Here is a 14,101-nt window from a genome sequence, read left to right on the forward strand (position 1 = left end):
CAGAACAGCAATGAGTAGATGGGGAAATGCCACCTTTTCACATGTATACTTGAAGACGAGTATTTGCAATCCAGAGTGTTCTATGAGCTTATCTGCAACTGGCAGGCATTTGATTAGATTCCTGTACAATTGCTTGGGAATGTGCTTGTAGAATTCATGGGACCTACTCCCAGGTAGATGTGATTTGGAATAGGCTTGGTGTATAGCTCTATAGCTCTTCTTTATTCAGTTACTAGAGAGTTACTCCTATGAGAAAATCCCAGAGGTAGAAATCAAAGATCTTGTCAGAATGAATCCTGTAAAGGAGAGTGAAAGGGGAGTGAAAGAGGTCTGAATGTTGGTTCTTTACACAGGAAGCTCTGTTCTGAATTTGTTCCCAAGATAAACTCTCTTCTGTGAAGAGCTGAAGGTGTTGGCTTTAAAGCATCGAGGCTGGCTGGTCTTCCCGGCCATTAATTGTTGGTGAAAATTGCTGTCAAGTCATAGCTGACTTGTGGCAGCCTCATGGATTTTCCAAGGCAAGAGGCAGTCAAAGGAGGTTGGCCATGACCTGCCCCTTTGTGGCAACCCAGGACTTCTTTGACAGTCTCCCATCCATGGACTAGCCAGGACCAGTTCTGCTTAACTTCTGAGAGCTGATAATGAGCAGAGGTGGTTTGCCACTCCTTCTTCTATGCCACAACTCGGGGCTTCCTTGGTGGTTTCCTGCCCCAGGGCTAACTCTTCTCTACTTGACTTCTGAGATCTGATGAGATGGAGCCAGCCTGGGACATCCACATCAGAACACCAATTAAGGCTATGAAATGTCACAGTCCTGCAAGGAGGAGGGAGGGATCTGCAGTCTCAAAAGCTGCCACTGTCCACTGTTTTTCTCGTCGATGTATGCCCCTTGTCTGAGATCAAATCCAGGATGACATAGGAATTTGTGGGGAGGAAGAGGGGGAAAGCAGCAAATCTCTTTTCATTGTGTATTGCAAGACAGAAACAATTTCTATCGACACTCTGAAGTTTATTATAAACTTTCCCAAGCAGCAGAGCATGAAAAGATTTGTTGTTGGCCTGGCTGATGATTGGCGACATTTCTGCTTCCGCAAAAATTCCTGCTGCTTTTGTGGTCCTACTTGTCACTAGCCACCTGTGGCATTCCAGGATCTAGACGCAAAAGCCTTTTCTTTAAGTCCAGCCAATATTCAAGACCATCCGTTGCACAAACCTTTGAGTTCTGCAGAAATGTTTATCAGGAGGGATTCTTTTCAAAGGAGGGGAATAAAAAAGATGTTTCCGGACAGGTCTTAAGGCCCCTTGTCTGTATTCTGTTTAGAAGGTCTGCAGATTGGAATGGATAAAGGGATGTTGGATGGAACTCATCAGGGAAGGACAAGGACTGGGATAAGTTCAAGGTTCAAGGCAGCCCCTAAACCAAAAGGGCCCCACCCAAATCAGCATGCTTGGATGCCCCTTTCTCCTGGCTGCAGCGAGCCACTGGGGGAGGGGGAAGGGGGGGTCTTCCCTTCTACTGTTCTCCTGGTCATGGCTGTTTTGTTTATATGCTTGCAAGATGGCTTGTGGGAGCTGCTCTCTAGTTGGTTATAGTGGGGAATGTTTTGGTCTTAATATTTATTGCCTTTCAGTTTTGTTAAGTCATGAGCCACCCCAAGAGCCTTTATGCTGAGGGGCAGGATATACATTTTAAATAAATATCATAAAATGCAGTTATTATTTGCTACTTCTGCTGTGAATGGGGGAGTTAAGTTGCTTCCCCATATAAATACCAAGCCCTCTCTACATATAGATCATTTCATAAGGTAGTACTGTCGAACAGCTAGATTCAGTTCCAGTAATCCCTTAAGAGACCCAACTCAATTTTGGGGGTATGAGGCTTGGGGAGTCAAAGTTCCCCTTGTCTGCTGATGAATATTGCTCTCTACATATAGTTAGGGAGCCTGTCCAGGAGATGACAGGATTTAAATGGTTTTGTGTACTTCTGGGAAGTAGAAAATCTTTACACCTGGGAGCACTTGTACAAAGAGCTCTGAACCTTGTGCCAAAGTATATCTGACTTCTATGAATTCCCCTAGTATGAATCCTTTCCTGGCACCAATCCTGCAGGACCCGTTCCATTGTACTGCCTGCCCGTGGCTGAATCTGTCTTTTTTCTTAATAGGATGGTGCCATATTTCCATCCAAGCGTTTTCTCCTTTATAAGTTTGTCAGAAGAAGACTTCAGAACCTCAGTTTTATGAGATGGATGATAAATATTTCACTGGATGATTGTCAGTGTGAAAGTAGGTTTTATACCACATAAAACGCCACAAGAATATTTAGAATGGAAAGGCCCTTTTTCTGCTGAAAAGCATTGACCTGTGATCCAGAGCTCTTCTTTTTCTCTGTGTGATGGGAATAAGACATAAATTTGCCGTGCAGAAATTGTTTCTGGGATATGGAAATGATCAACCACAGACAAGACTACATAGAGTGAATTTATACCAGCCAAAGAACATCCAGGTGTTTGAGATAAGAGGTGGATACTCCAAACTTTTAAATGTGTTACCATTAGAGCTTTAGCTTATCATCCAGCAATACATCAAATTCTGACTTGCAGAATAGAATGCTTCTTGAAATGGGGATAAAACAAAGTTGAGGACGAGTCAAGTTCCACTATATTGCAGTTTGCCCCACACCGGCAGCCCATTTCTGAGACCCAGGTGCTGGCACATGACCATTATGCTCAGCAGACAGGAAAATGTGCAGAAAAGGCCTTATCAGATAACTTAGGACTTGTGTGGGAGCCACCTATAGCAATCCCATGGCAGATCCCCATGGGCATATCTACAGCAACTCTGTGATTGATTGGCACATGGAGGCAGCCAGACAAGGCTGCGCTCCTGACATCATGCCACAGCTGGCCATGCACAAAATGGAACAAGGAAAGAGAGAGCACCCTTCCCCACCTTGAAGAAGTACTGTGTCATGTTCAGGAGGGCCCCTGGAATGAGCACACTCCAGGGAGCTTTGCAACTTCTTTTTTAAAAAATGCATTTTTATATGTTTTACAAAACAACAGACAAACAGTGAACAAAAAAAGATTATACTTTAGGAACTATTATATATTATATAATGTAATAAAAGACAGATTGATAAACATCTAGATTATTCTCTTCTCTTCATCAAATTCTTTGCATAGTTCACCCCCATTTTCTCAATGTTCTTAGGAGTAATGTACCATCTAAAAACAATTCATATCAGTTTTCTCTTAACATCTGATGCTGTGAATTTAATTTGTTTTTCATGTAACTGTTCCCATTGTGACATAGGCATTTGCTCTCTAAAATTTTGCATCCATTTAATCGTGCATTTTTTCACTTTTTCTTCTGTTTCATATATAAGACGTAATGACATAATAAATTATCTTTTTTGTTCTGTAATCACCTGTTAAAACTCAGTCTTTTAAGTCTCTGCCTTCCATGTCAATTTCTCCTTTAATCTTGAAACTGATAATAGAACATTATTATTAGTGTTGTTATTATTATTGTTGCTGTTATTGTTGTTGTTGTTGTATTTATATCCCGCCTCCCCCCGAAGGCTCGAGGCGGCTTACATAACCCCATCCCCTAAAATCCATACGATAACAATAAGTTCCAATAAAATTACAATAGTTGGTAACCAGTTGGTCACAGTAGCAACAATGATGGCATAGTCTTACTCATTTAGTCTCCGCATCCTCAACTATGGGGGGTTGACACTCTCTACCGCCAGTTTGTGAGGGGGCCTTAAAGCCTTCATCTTCAATACCTAGAGCGAGTTTGGAGGAAAACCCATGATGAAGCCACAAGAACATCCTACGGGATGCTTATGAGAGCCTGTGAGATGGCAGTGAAAGCTGTGAAGGGAGAATTCTGTGCAGACCCAGCTCAGTTGTTTCAGGAAATTTGGTCTCTTGCTGCCCTGGAAGATGGGCACTCAGTTGGCTGTGAGCTGTGAGGCTTTTGCAAGATGTTTTGTGGATAAAACCTTGTCTGTCGGTCATGACCTTCTCCCAACTGTTAATACAGTACGAGAACTGGAAGCACCTTGGCCTCCCTCAGGGGGGGAGCTTGAAAGCTTACCCACCCCAAGTGGATAGGTGGCTTACTTCAGTGAGGCCGACCATTTCCCCCCTAAAAACGGGTGACAAGAGGATTGGGAGGCCCGTTGGGGAAATAGTGAATAGGCCTCTGTCTTCAGGGATATTCCTGGGGAAGTTACAGGAGGCAAGGTTCAGCCACTATTGCAAAAAACATCATTGGGCCCTCAGGAGCCCTGCCAGCTACTGCCCCGTCTCGTATCTGGCATTTCTGGGAAAGGTGTGCAGCCCCAGATTACTTAAAGGCAGACCTAGATGAAGCTTTGGTTCTGGACCCAGTCTGGTTTCTGGCCTGGCCATGGGGTGGAGACGGCTTTGGTCATTCTGACAGATGATTTCTGAAGGCAGCTAGACTGGGGTGGGTCAGGGTTGCTCGTGTTATTATACCTCACGGCAGCGTTTGACTTAGTAGATCATGAGCTGTGAACTCACCGTCTCACTGCTGCAGGGATACGGGGAGCCAGTGTGGCAATGCCTGGTCCCATTTCTCCAAGGTCAAGGACAGAGGGTTGCTACTGGGGAAGAACAGTCGTGCTGTTGCCAACTCCAAGGCAGGGCACAATTCTCTCCCTGGTACTCTTCAACATCTTTATGCGCCCTCTAGCTCAGCTCGTCCAGGGATATGGCGTCACCAATATTTAGATGGCACCGAGCTCTCCCCATTCATGAGCAGATGGCCAGAGACTCCACCGGATTTCTTGGAGTTGGGAGGGAGAGGCTCCATCAAAGATCCTTGAATCTTAACCCCCTAAAGGCAGAAGTCCTCTGGGTGGGACAGAAGGGACCAGAAGAGGAAGCGCACCTCCCCTGTCTGGACAGATTGCAACTGGAACCTGCACATACCGTCCAGAATCTGGGGTGATCTTTGACACCTCTCTTACTATGGAGGTGCAGTTCACAAGGGTAGCCTGGAAGGTGTTTTTCCATCTATGCCAGACGAAGCTACTAGCACGCTATCTGGCCCCAGGACACTGAGCTATGCGACGTTCACCTCCAGACTAGTTGTCTGTAACTCGCTCTATGGGGGTCTTCCCTTAACCTTGACCCAGAAACTACACCCGGCCCAGAATGCAGCTGCCTGAGTTCTCACTAGAACCCGGTGGAGAGTCCATATTCTGCCTGTCCTCCAGCAGCTGCATGGGTTACCAGTTGAATTCCAGATGAAGTCTAAGGTCCTGGTCTTCACCTTCAAGGCCTTACATGCTCTGGAACCCGTGTACCTGAAGGACAGCCTCTCAGAGCACACCCCTGAAGAGCATGATGCTTGCAAACGCCAACTTGCAAGCCCCAAAGATATGTGGTTGGCCCTGGCTGCAGCTTGGTAGAATGAGTTGCCAGCAGAGACCGGGGCCCTGTTGGGGCTGAGGGGCCAGCAAACTGGCACTCTCCCGCCAGGCATGTGGCTGGGGCCAAGGGCTGCACAGATGGACATCAGAATGGGCCCCCTTGCCATCAGAACTTGGATGCCAGTTCCAAACCCCAGTGGGCACTGAGTTTTAACTCCTGAATGATGTTGTTAATACGTGTTGTAATGTTGTTAACCTCCCCAAGTCTGTTATCAGAGAGGGTCAGCCAAAGAATATGAATAAAAATCATCGTCATCATCCCCAGTAGGAAATTGAGCAAAATGTCTGTGTTCTTCTGTATTCTGTTGAACGTGGTGACATTCGTAAGAGGCTTCTCACCTGCGCCTTAACTCCTTTTCCATCCCAGGCGATGTGGCTACAGCAAAGCCAAGCAAGACCCGGATGAGGAAAAGATGCATTTCCATAATGGCCACAGTGAGTAATGTTCAGGCAATCCCATCCTGTGTGCTTGATGCCAAAGCAGAGCAGCCTCGGCAGGCAGCGGGGGGGGGGGGGAGATTCTGGGGGAGATGCATTTCCTTCCACCTCTGGGAACTGAATGGCCACCCCCTCCCTTTCCCCTGCCTTCTGGTTCTCCTCATCCACCAATAGGCCACTGTGGCCTCTCATTCGCCCACCACCAGCTGGGGTGGTGAGTTGCCAACTACAGGTCAGGAGATTCCTTGAGATGTGGAGGCTGAATAGTTAATTCTCCATTTTCTCAAGGGGTCTGATCACTGTATTGTGGTCCTGGTAGGTCTCCAGTCCCCACCTGGAAGTTGGCAACCCTATGCCCACCATTATTCTCTTGCCTCACAACTTCTTGAGCTCTTCTAGGTGGGAAGGGGAAAGCCCCCCACACCCCCATTTCTGAAACAGATCTGGGAGATGCTTAAAAACAGTTGGCCCCACATTCAGTCTGAAATGCTTCCTTTGGACTGAATCACAGAATCCTAGAGTGGGAAGGGGCCATGCAGGCCATCTAGTCCCACCCCCTGCTCAAGGTAGGATCAGCCTCAAGCATCCAGGATAAGCATCTGTCCAGCCACTTCTAGAAGACCGCCAGTGTGGGGGAGCTCCCCACCTCCTTAGGCAGCCCATTCCACTGCTGAACTAGACCCCTAGAATCCTAGAGTGGGAGGGGGCCATGCAGGCCATCTAGTCCCACCCCCTGCTCAGTGCAGGATCAGCCTCAATCAGCCAGGACAAGGGTCTGTCCAGCTGCTGCTTGGAGACCGCCAGTGAGGGGAGCTCCCCACCTCCTCAGGCAGCCCATTCCACTGCTGAACTAGACCCATAGAATCCTAGAGTGGGAAGGGTCCATGCAGGCCATCTAGTCCCACCCCCTGCTCAGTGCAGGATCAGCCTCCAGCATCCAGGATAAGGATCTGTCCAGCTGCTGCTTGAAGACCGCCAGTGAGGGGGAGCTCCCCACCTCCTTAGGCAGCCCATTCCACTGATGACCTAGACTCCTAGAATCCTAGAGTGGGGCCATGGAGGCCATCTAGTCCCACCTCCTGCTCAGAGCAGGATCAGCCTCCAGCATCCAGGAGAAGGGTCTGTCCAGCTGCTGCTTGGAGACCACCAGTGAGGGGGAGCTCCCTACCTCCTTAGGCAGCCCATTCCACTGATGAACTAGACTCCTAGAATCCTAGAGTAGGTCCATGGAGGCCATCTAGTCCCACCCCCTGCTCAGAGCAGGATCAGCCTCCAGCATCCAGGAGAAGGATCTGTCCAGCCAGTGAGGGGGAGCTCCCCACCTCCTCAGGCAGCCCATCCCACTGCTGAACTAGACTCCTAGAATCCTAGAGTGGGAAGGGGCCATCCAGGCCATCTAGTCCCACCCCCTGCTCAGAGCAGGATCAGCCTCCAGCATCCAGGAGAAGGATCTGTCCAGCCAGTGAGGGGGAGCTCCCCACCTCCTCAGGCAGCCCATTCCACTGCAGAACTAGACTCATAGAATCCTAGAGTGGGAAGGGGCCATCCAGGCCATCTAGTCCCACCCCCTGCTCAGAGCAGGATCAGCCTCCAGCATCCAGGAGAAGGATCTGTCCAGCCAGTGAGGGGGAGCTCCCCACCTCCTCAGGCAGCCCATCCCACTGCTGAACTAGACTCCTAGAATCCTAGAGTGGGAAGGGGCCATCCAGGCCATCTAGTCCCACCCCCTGCTCAGAGCAGGATCAGCCTCCAGCATCCAGGAGAAGGATCTGTCCAGCCAGTGAGGGGGAGCTCCCCACCTCCTCAGGCAGCCCATTCCACTGCAGAACTAGACTCATAGAATCCTAGAGTGGGAAGGGGCCATCCAGGCCATCTAGTCCCACCCCCTGCTCAGAGCAGGATCAGCCTCCAGCATCCAGGAGAAGGCGGGTCCTTTGCTGCCAACAGGAACTGTTCCCTGCCCCCCTTCCCCTGCCTGTGAGCTCAAGGGCTCGTTGCCTTGTCTTTCTCCATCCCTGTTTGTAATACCTGGAACTCTAATTGCATTCACAGTTAAATTGCCTGGAGTCAGGACGTACATCGACCCACATACTTATGAGGACCCCAATCAAGCAGTCCATGAGTTTGCCAAGGAAATAGAAGCCTCGTGCATATCAATTGAAAGAGTGATTGGAGCTGGTGAGATGAGACGGCCATCCTTTTTATCTGTCTTTTGTGCTGTGGTGAGACACAAAGCAATGTCCAGTGATTGCCTATGGCTTGGGGTCTGTTACTGAGAAAACAGCGTGTGAAGGAGAGAATTCTTATGAACGAAATGGGAGTAGCGTATTTTATTAGCACCAGCCAAGTAAACCCAAATGCTTTCCAGTTCACCGTTCTCTCCATCAGGCTGGCTATTAGAAACGCTTCAAAAGACAGATGGGCAGAAGGCGTACGGTGCAGGAGGTGCGGGTGGCTCCCATTGGGCACTCATCCTCCGCGAAAACAAGCAGGCAACTCAGTTCACTTTACTGCTGAGGAGTTGTATTATGTCTGGGGTTGCCAACTGCCTAGAGGTGGAAAGGCCCTGCTCCATGAATAGGGGTGTAATGCAAACTTTTCATGCCATGGAGCCATGGGACTCTTGCCCTGTGCCTGGCTGACAGCGGGGTACAAGGGGCAGCTCTTAAACGGTTGCAGAGGGTGTCTGCAGAGGGCGTCACCTTCCTCCACAGAGTGTCAGCAGGAGAGGGAACCTCCCAGTGGGAGGCTCTGGTATGCGGAGTCCGACAGCTACATGCGCCCCCTCACCCAGCTAGTTTGGAGTTTCAGACTGGGATGATGTTTCAGTATGCTGATGGCACCCAGGTGTATCTGCTGTTGGACAGCCACCCATCTACACCACCAGATTTATTGGCCAGTCGTTCAGAGGCTGTGGCTGATTGTCTCAAGTAGAGTCCACTGAAGTTAATTCCAGGAAAGGTCCTCTGGCAGGAGTTACTTGGTGTCCCAGCATGTCCCAACTGAGTCGGTGCAACTCCCAGTTCTTGACAGAGTTAAACTAAGAACTTAGACTTCCATCAGGAGCCTGGGTGTGATCCAGGACCCCTCCTTATCGGTGGAGACCCAGAATCATAGAGAATCACAGAATAATAAGAGTTGGAAGGAACCTCCAGGGTCATCTAGTCCAACCCCCTGCACTATGCAGGACACTCCGAACCCTATCGCTCTTCCACTGTCACCTGCCACCCCCGTGAGCCTTCACAGAATCAGCCTCTCCATCAGATGGCTATCCAGCCTCTGTTTAAAAATGTCCAAAGATGGAGAACCCACCACCTCCCGAGGAAGCCTGTTCCACTGAGAAACCGCTCTGACTGTCAGGAACTTCTTCCGGAGGTTTAGACCAGTGGTCCCCAACCTTTCTGAGGCTGGGGACCGGCAGGGCATCGGGCCACGCCCGCGTGGACCACGCCCGCGTGGACCACGCCCGCACATCGGGCCGCACCCGCGTGCCGCGCCCACCCTCACGCAGTAAGAAGCTTCCTGGGCTGCAAGCTTGCGGCCAGGGAAGTTTTTTACTGCGGCGGGGGGGCGGGGAGAGGGAGCCGCGGCCCGGCGCCATGGCCTTCGCGGCCCGACACCGGGCCACGGCCTGCAGGTTGGGGACCACTGGTTTAGACGGTATTTCTTTTGAATTAATTTCATCCCATTGTTTCTGTTCCATCCCTCCGGGGCAAGAGAGAACAACTCTGCTCCATCCTCAAGTCAATATGGTAGCCTTTTAAATATTTGAAGATGGTTATCAGATCCCCTCTCAGTCGTCTCCTCTCCAGGCTAAACAGACCAAGCTCTCCCAACCTTTCTTCATATGACTTGGTATCCAAACCCCTCACCATCTTTGTTGCCCTCCTCTGGACACGTTCCAGTTTGTCTAATCCCTCTTCAATTGGGGTGCCCAAAACTGAACACAGTCCTCCAAGTGAGGCCGAACCAGAGCAGAGTAAAGTGGTACCATCACCTCCCGTGATCTGGACACGATACTGCTTTTGATACAGCCCAAAATCCCATTTGCCTTCTTAGCCACTGAGTCACACTGCTGACTCATGTTCAATGTATGGTCTAAGGTTGCTTGTGAGACTTTCTGCCATCTCTGCTAGGTGGGGCAACTGGCACCTTACCTGTTGACATCCAACCTACCCACTGTGATTCATGCAATGGTCACCTCAAGACTAGACTGCAACTCGCTCTACGCAAAGCTCCCCTTGAGGCTGCTCTGGAAGCTTCCAATGGTCCAGAAAGAGACCAGGTCCATTATGGGGACCCTATTGCACACATCTGGCCTGTCCTCTCCCAGCTGTACTGGCTCCCGATTGAGGACCAAAGGTGCTGGTTCTCACCTTTAAAGTCCTCAATGTCCTGGGATCTTCATATTTGTGAGACCACCTCCTCCACTATGACTCCCCCCCCCCAAGAAGCTTAAGATCCAGTGAGCAAAATTTGCTCGAGATTCTTGGCCCCAAAGAGGTTAAACTGGCCTTGACCAGGGCGAAGGCTTTTCTTGCCCTGACCACCTGCCTGGTAAAATGCTCTGCTGAGTGAGATCAGGGCCCTGCAGGACCTGGGACAGTCCCTGTTCAGTTAGGCCAATGGCTGAGGCCGAATAAGAAGAATAAAAGTCTCCCTACCCAAGTGCTTAAAATGCCAACTAATAACCTCACTAGTTTTAAGGAGTGCGCTTCATGTGCCCCTCTCTCTCTAAAGAGAAGAAGGTGGCCCTTTGAAATGTTGTTGTTATTGTTATGTGTGAAGTCGTGTCCGACCAATCGCGACCCCATGGACAATGATCCTCCAGGCCTTCCTGTCCTCTACCATTCCCCGGAGTCCATTTAAGTTTGCACCGACTGCTTCAGTGACTCCATCCAGCCACCTCATTCTCTGTCGTCCCCTTCTTCTTTTGCCCTCGATCGCTCCCAGCATTAGGCTCTTCTCCAGGGAGTCCTTCCTTCTCATGAGGTGGCCAAAGTAGTGGGATTTTAATTGAAGTGGATAATTTAAGGATTTGGTATCATTTTTTTATCATTTTATGTTAAATTTATATAAACTATTGTGAGCTGTCCACAAATGAATGACATCATCTGAGCATTAAGACCCCCAAAAGCCTCAGTTCTCCCCCCCCAGGGGGACTCTCCCCCCCCCACAGCCCTCTTGGCCACCTCTTTTACTGTACACAGTCTCTGGGCAGCCAGGTTTCTTTCTTGGTGTGTTCCTGGAGCTAGAGAAGTGGCCCAAGTCCGTGAAAAAACAAAGTCTGCCATTTCCCGCGGAGTCTCACTGTTTTCCGTCTTTCAGGGGCTTCTGGGCTCCTGTTTCTCTTGCCACAAGAGACTAGCGTGGCTTCCCTCCTGGAATAAGCCGCCGGGAGGCTTGCTGTTTGGAGAGGTGACTGGGTCCTGCCTCAGCATCCCTCTCATGCGCCTGAGGCCCATAGATTTCCCACTTGCTCTACATGTGGCTGCCTCCTGAGGGGAACATTTCACAGTAAGGCCTGAGGATGCATTCTGGCCACAAAACTGAGGCCAGTTCGCTCTCCAACTTACGGATGAAACCTCTCTTTGGTTCCACCCACAGAGCCGCAGGTCCCCATAGATCCACCTGGGGGGCAGGGAGCGTTGCCTCCCGCCACTCTTTGGGTCCACATTCAGAGGGGGTATGGCTGCGTAGTTCCTCTGTGTCGCTGCCCCTCAGTTTGTTCTTGGCTCCCGGTTCTTGGCCCCAGCTGCTTTGGCCTGCTGGTTTCCCTTCAGGTCACGTAATCTTTCCTCTTTTGCTGCCTGTCAGACCGACCTGGATGTCAGTAAAGCCAGAGGGCAGCACCCTGTCTGGCCCTCTTCTGATCAAATGGCTCAGGTGTCGGGTGACTGTCCTGCCCTGGCCTTGCCTGTCATTGGGTTCCATTCTCAAAGCGGCCCCTGTCCGGAGAGACTTGACCCGCGACTCTGGACCGATGAGCAGCCCAGCTTCTGCTCTCTGAAGACACAAGGACTTGTCAGCTTATTTCTCATTTATGTGTAGCCTTCAACGAGAGCGTAAGACAAGATGTTAACTCCAGTGTTCATTTCTTTCATCGTAGGTGAATTTGGCGAAGTGTGCAGCGGGCGCTTGAGAATCCCTGGGAAGCGAGAGCTAACGGTGGCCATCAAAACTCTGAAAGTGGGCTACACGGAGAAGCAGAGGCGAGATTTTCTGGGGGAAGCCAGCATAATGGGCCAGTTTGATCACCCCAACATCATTCACTTGGAAGGCGTGGTCACAAAGAGTATGTACTTGCTCCTGCTTCAATGGGAGATGTTTTGAGACTTGAAATCAGTACTTCTAGTGAGAGCTCAGTGGTAATCAAGTCACTTGCATTTCCCTCTCAAGCATGTCCCGTTGTTTTATCCGTTTGAGAAACTAGAATATCAAAGTGAACATTTTGTGTTCTTGGCCCATGGCTAGAGCCGGGTCACAGATCCCTTCATGACATTCCCATTCCCACAGGAGGTGATGCTGTGACCTGTAGCTTTTTCTGGGTGACATTTGGGCAAAGTGGGGGGGGGAGTCTTTCCCAACGAAGAGCTCCGCACCCACTTTGCAAAAAGGAAGCTCAGCCTTTGCCATTCTGGGGGCTCCTCCTCACTTGCCTGGCAGGTGCTCAGTCTGCTCATTATAAGTAGCCCAAACGCCTTCAGGTCTGTAAAAGAGGAGACACTGCGTCTTCAACTTAAACAAAATGGTAAAAGCAAAAAAAAAGTTTTACAGTGCTGAGATGAAACTTTCTACCTGGGTGCCTCGGTATCCCTTATGGCTGCATCAGTCCGTGTCCATGGATAGCCGGTGGGCAGCGCAGTGTTCTGTAAGTCTGCATAGCCCTCAGCCTCATGGGAATTGTACCCTTCCTTCAATGAACACAGATTATCTTCAGAGCTTCTAAATATATGGAGAGAGAGCGATGTCTTCCCCCGGCCCTGCCCTGCCCTCACTCCTTCCTCACTTTGTGAAAGGAAGCAAGGAACAGACCGCAGCAAGGAAGGATGGCAAAGTCACAGCAAGAGTAAGCTGGGTGGGTTAAAAGGAAGGAAGAAATGGTGTTGCTCAGTACCATTTTTTCCTGACAGGAATGCTTTAGGATGCTTAGGGCTGATCCTGCGTAGAGCAGGGGGTTGGACTAGATGGCCTGTATGGCCCCTTCGAACTCTGTGATTCTATGATTCTATGAATCAGTGGGGAGAACTACGTTTGCGTCACGAGGGACCTACTGCAGGGGGTCTGTAAAATCAAACCCCATAGTCCAATTAGCTTGAAACTGGGGGAGGGTCTAGACTAGAGGGAGGACTATGTACTTGGCAAATTTGGCACCCATATCTTTAGGGACAGCTGCCCTAGACTTGCCAACAGTTTCCCCATGGAAAGGAATGGTCCTGAAGCACCTTCACCTTCAACATTCAGACAGATTTGAGTCCCGAGCCAGTGAAGTTCTACCTGGACATAAAACAACAACAACAACAACAACAAAAACAATGACCATGCACTTAAAAGTATAGCAGTTTTTTTCATGGTGCACATCCCTAGTGCTGTGTCAGGCCTGCTGTTCTCAGGGTCCCTGTGACCCTCGGAGCAAGGGGGACTTCCAAAGGGAATAAACTGGCTTGCAGCTGAGGCGTTTGGTCACTGTAAGTTCAGCTGTCTGCGGCATTGATCTGGGCATTGCATTGCCCCTGCAGGAGCAGCCAATAATGCCACGCAAGAGGGCATAATGTACAGCTTGACTAGCGCATGACAGAAGGGAAATTGTATTGCATGTTACTATTTTTTTGGGGGGGGGAATGAACTCAATTCAGAGCTTCCATTCTAAGTAGCAGTGTCCTGTTTTCCTATAAAGAGCACCTTCTCCTTTTCGTGTCCCACCCTGTGCATTCCTCTCCCCCAGGCCTCTGCCAAGGTCACTGGCTCAGAAAGGTTGACTTTAGCCGTTGGTTTTCCTTGTTGCAGCCCCCCCTTTATTTAGCTCCATCTTCTCTAATGGCATGCTAATTTATTCAGCAATTACTCTCCACCTGCAGCATGCAGATAATGAAGCAGAAGGGCAAAGAAAGATGATTTCCTTGTGATTGAAACGGAGGGAGGAAACCAGAAATCGGACTCCTTGGCAGAGATGCCACAAAGAGGTTCCTTGCGT

The 14,101-nt window shown here is 49.8% G+C and overlaps 1 protein-coding gene across 4 annotated transcripts in view; it reads left to right on the plus strand.

Moving 5' to 3' along the window:
- EPHA5 (EPH receptor A5) overlaps positions 1-14,101 on the plus strand; it is a 139,602-nt gene that overhangs the window by 105,075 nt on the left and 20,426 nt on the right. For all 4 annotated transcript variants that reach the window (XM_077302526.1, XM_077302527.1, XM_077302529.1 and 1 more), the window contains exons 9-11: positions 5,837-5,904; positions 7,960-8,085; positions 12,017-12,202. In XM_077302526.1, coding sequence (XP_077158641.1) covers positions 5,837-5,904; positions 7,960-8,085; positions 12,017-12,202 — 380 coding nt within the window. The remainder of the gene's footprint in view (positions 1-5,836; positions 5,905-7,959; positions 8,086-12,016; positions 12,203-14,101) is intronic.

This window comes from Paroedura picta, chromosome 11, assembly GCF_049243985.1.
Source record: "Paroedura picta isolate Pp20150507F chromosome 11, Ppicta_v3.0, whole genome shotgun sequence".
Taxonomy (NCBI): domain Eukaryota; kingdom Metazoa; phylum Chordata; class Lepidosauria; order Squamata; family Gekkonidae; genus Paroedura; species Paroedura picta.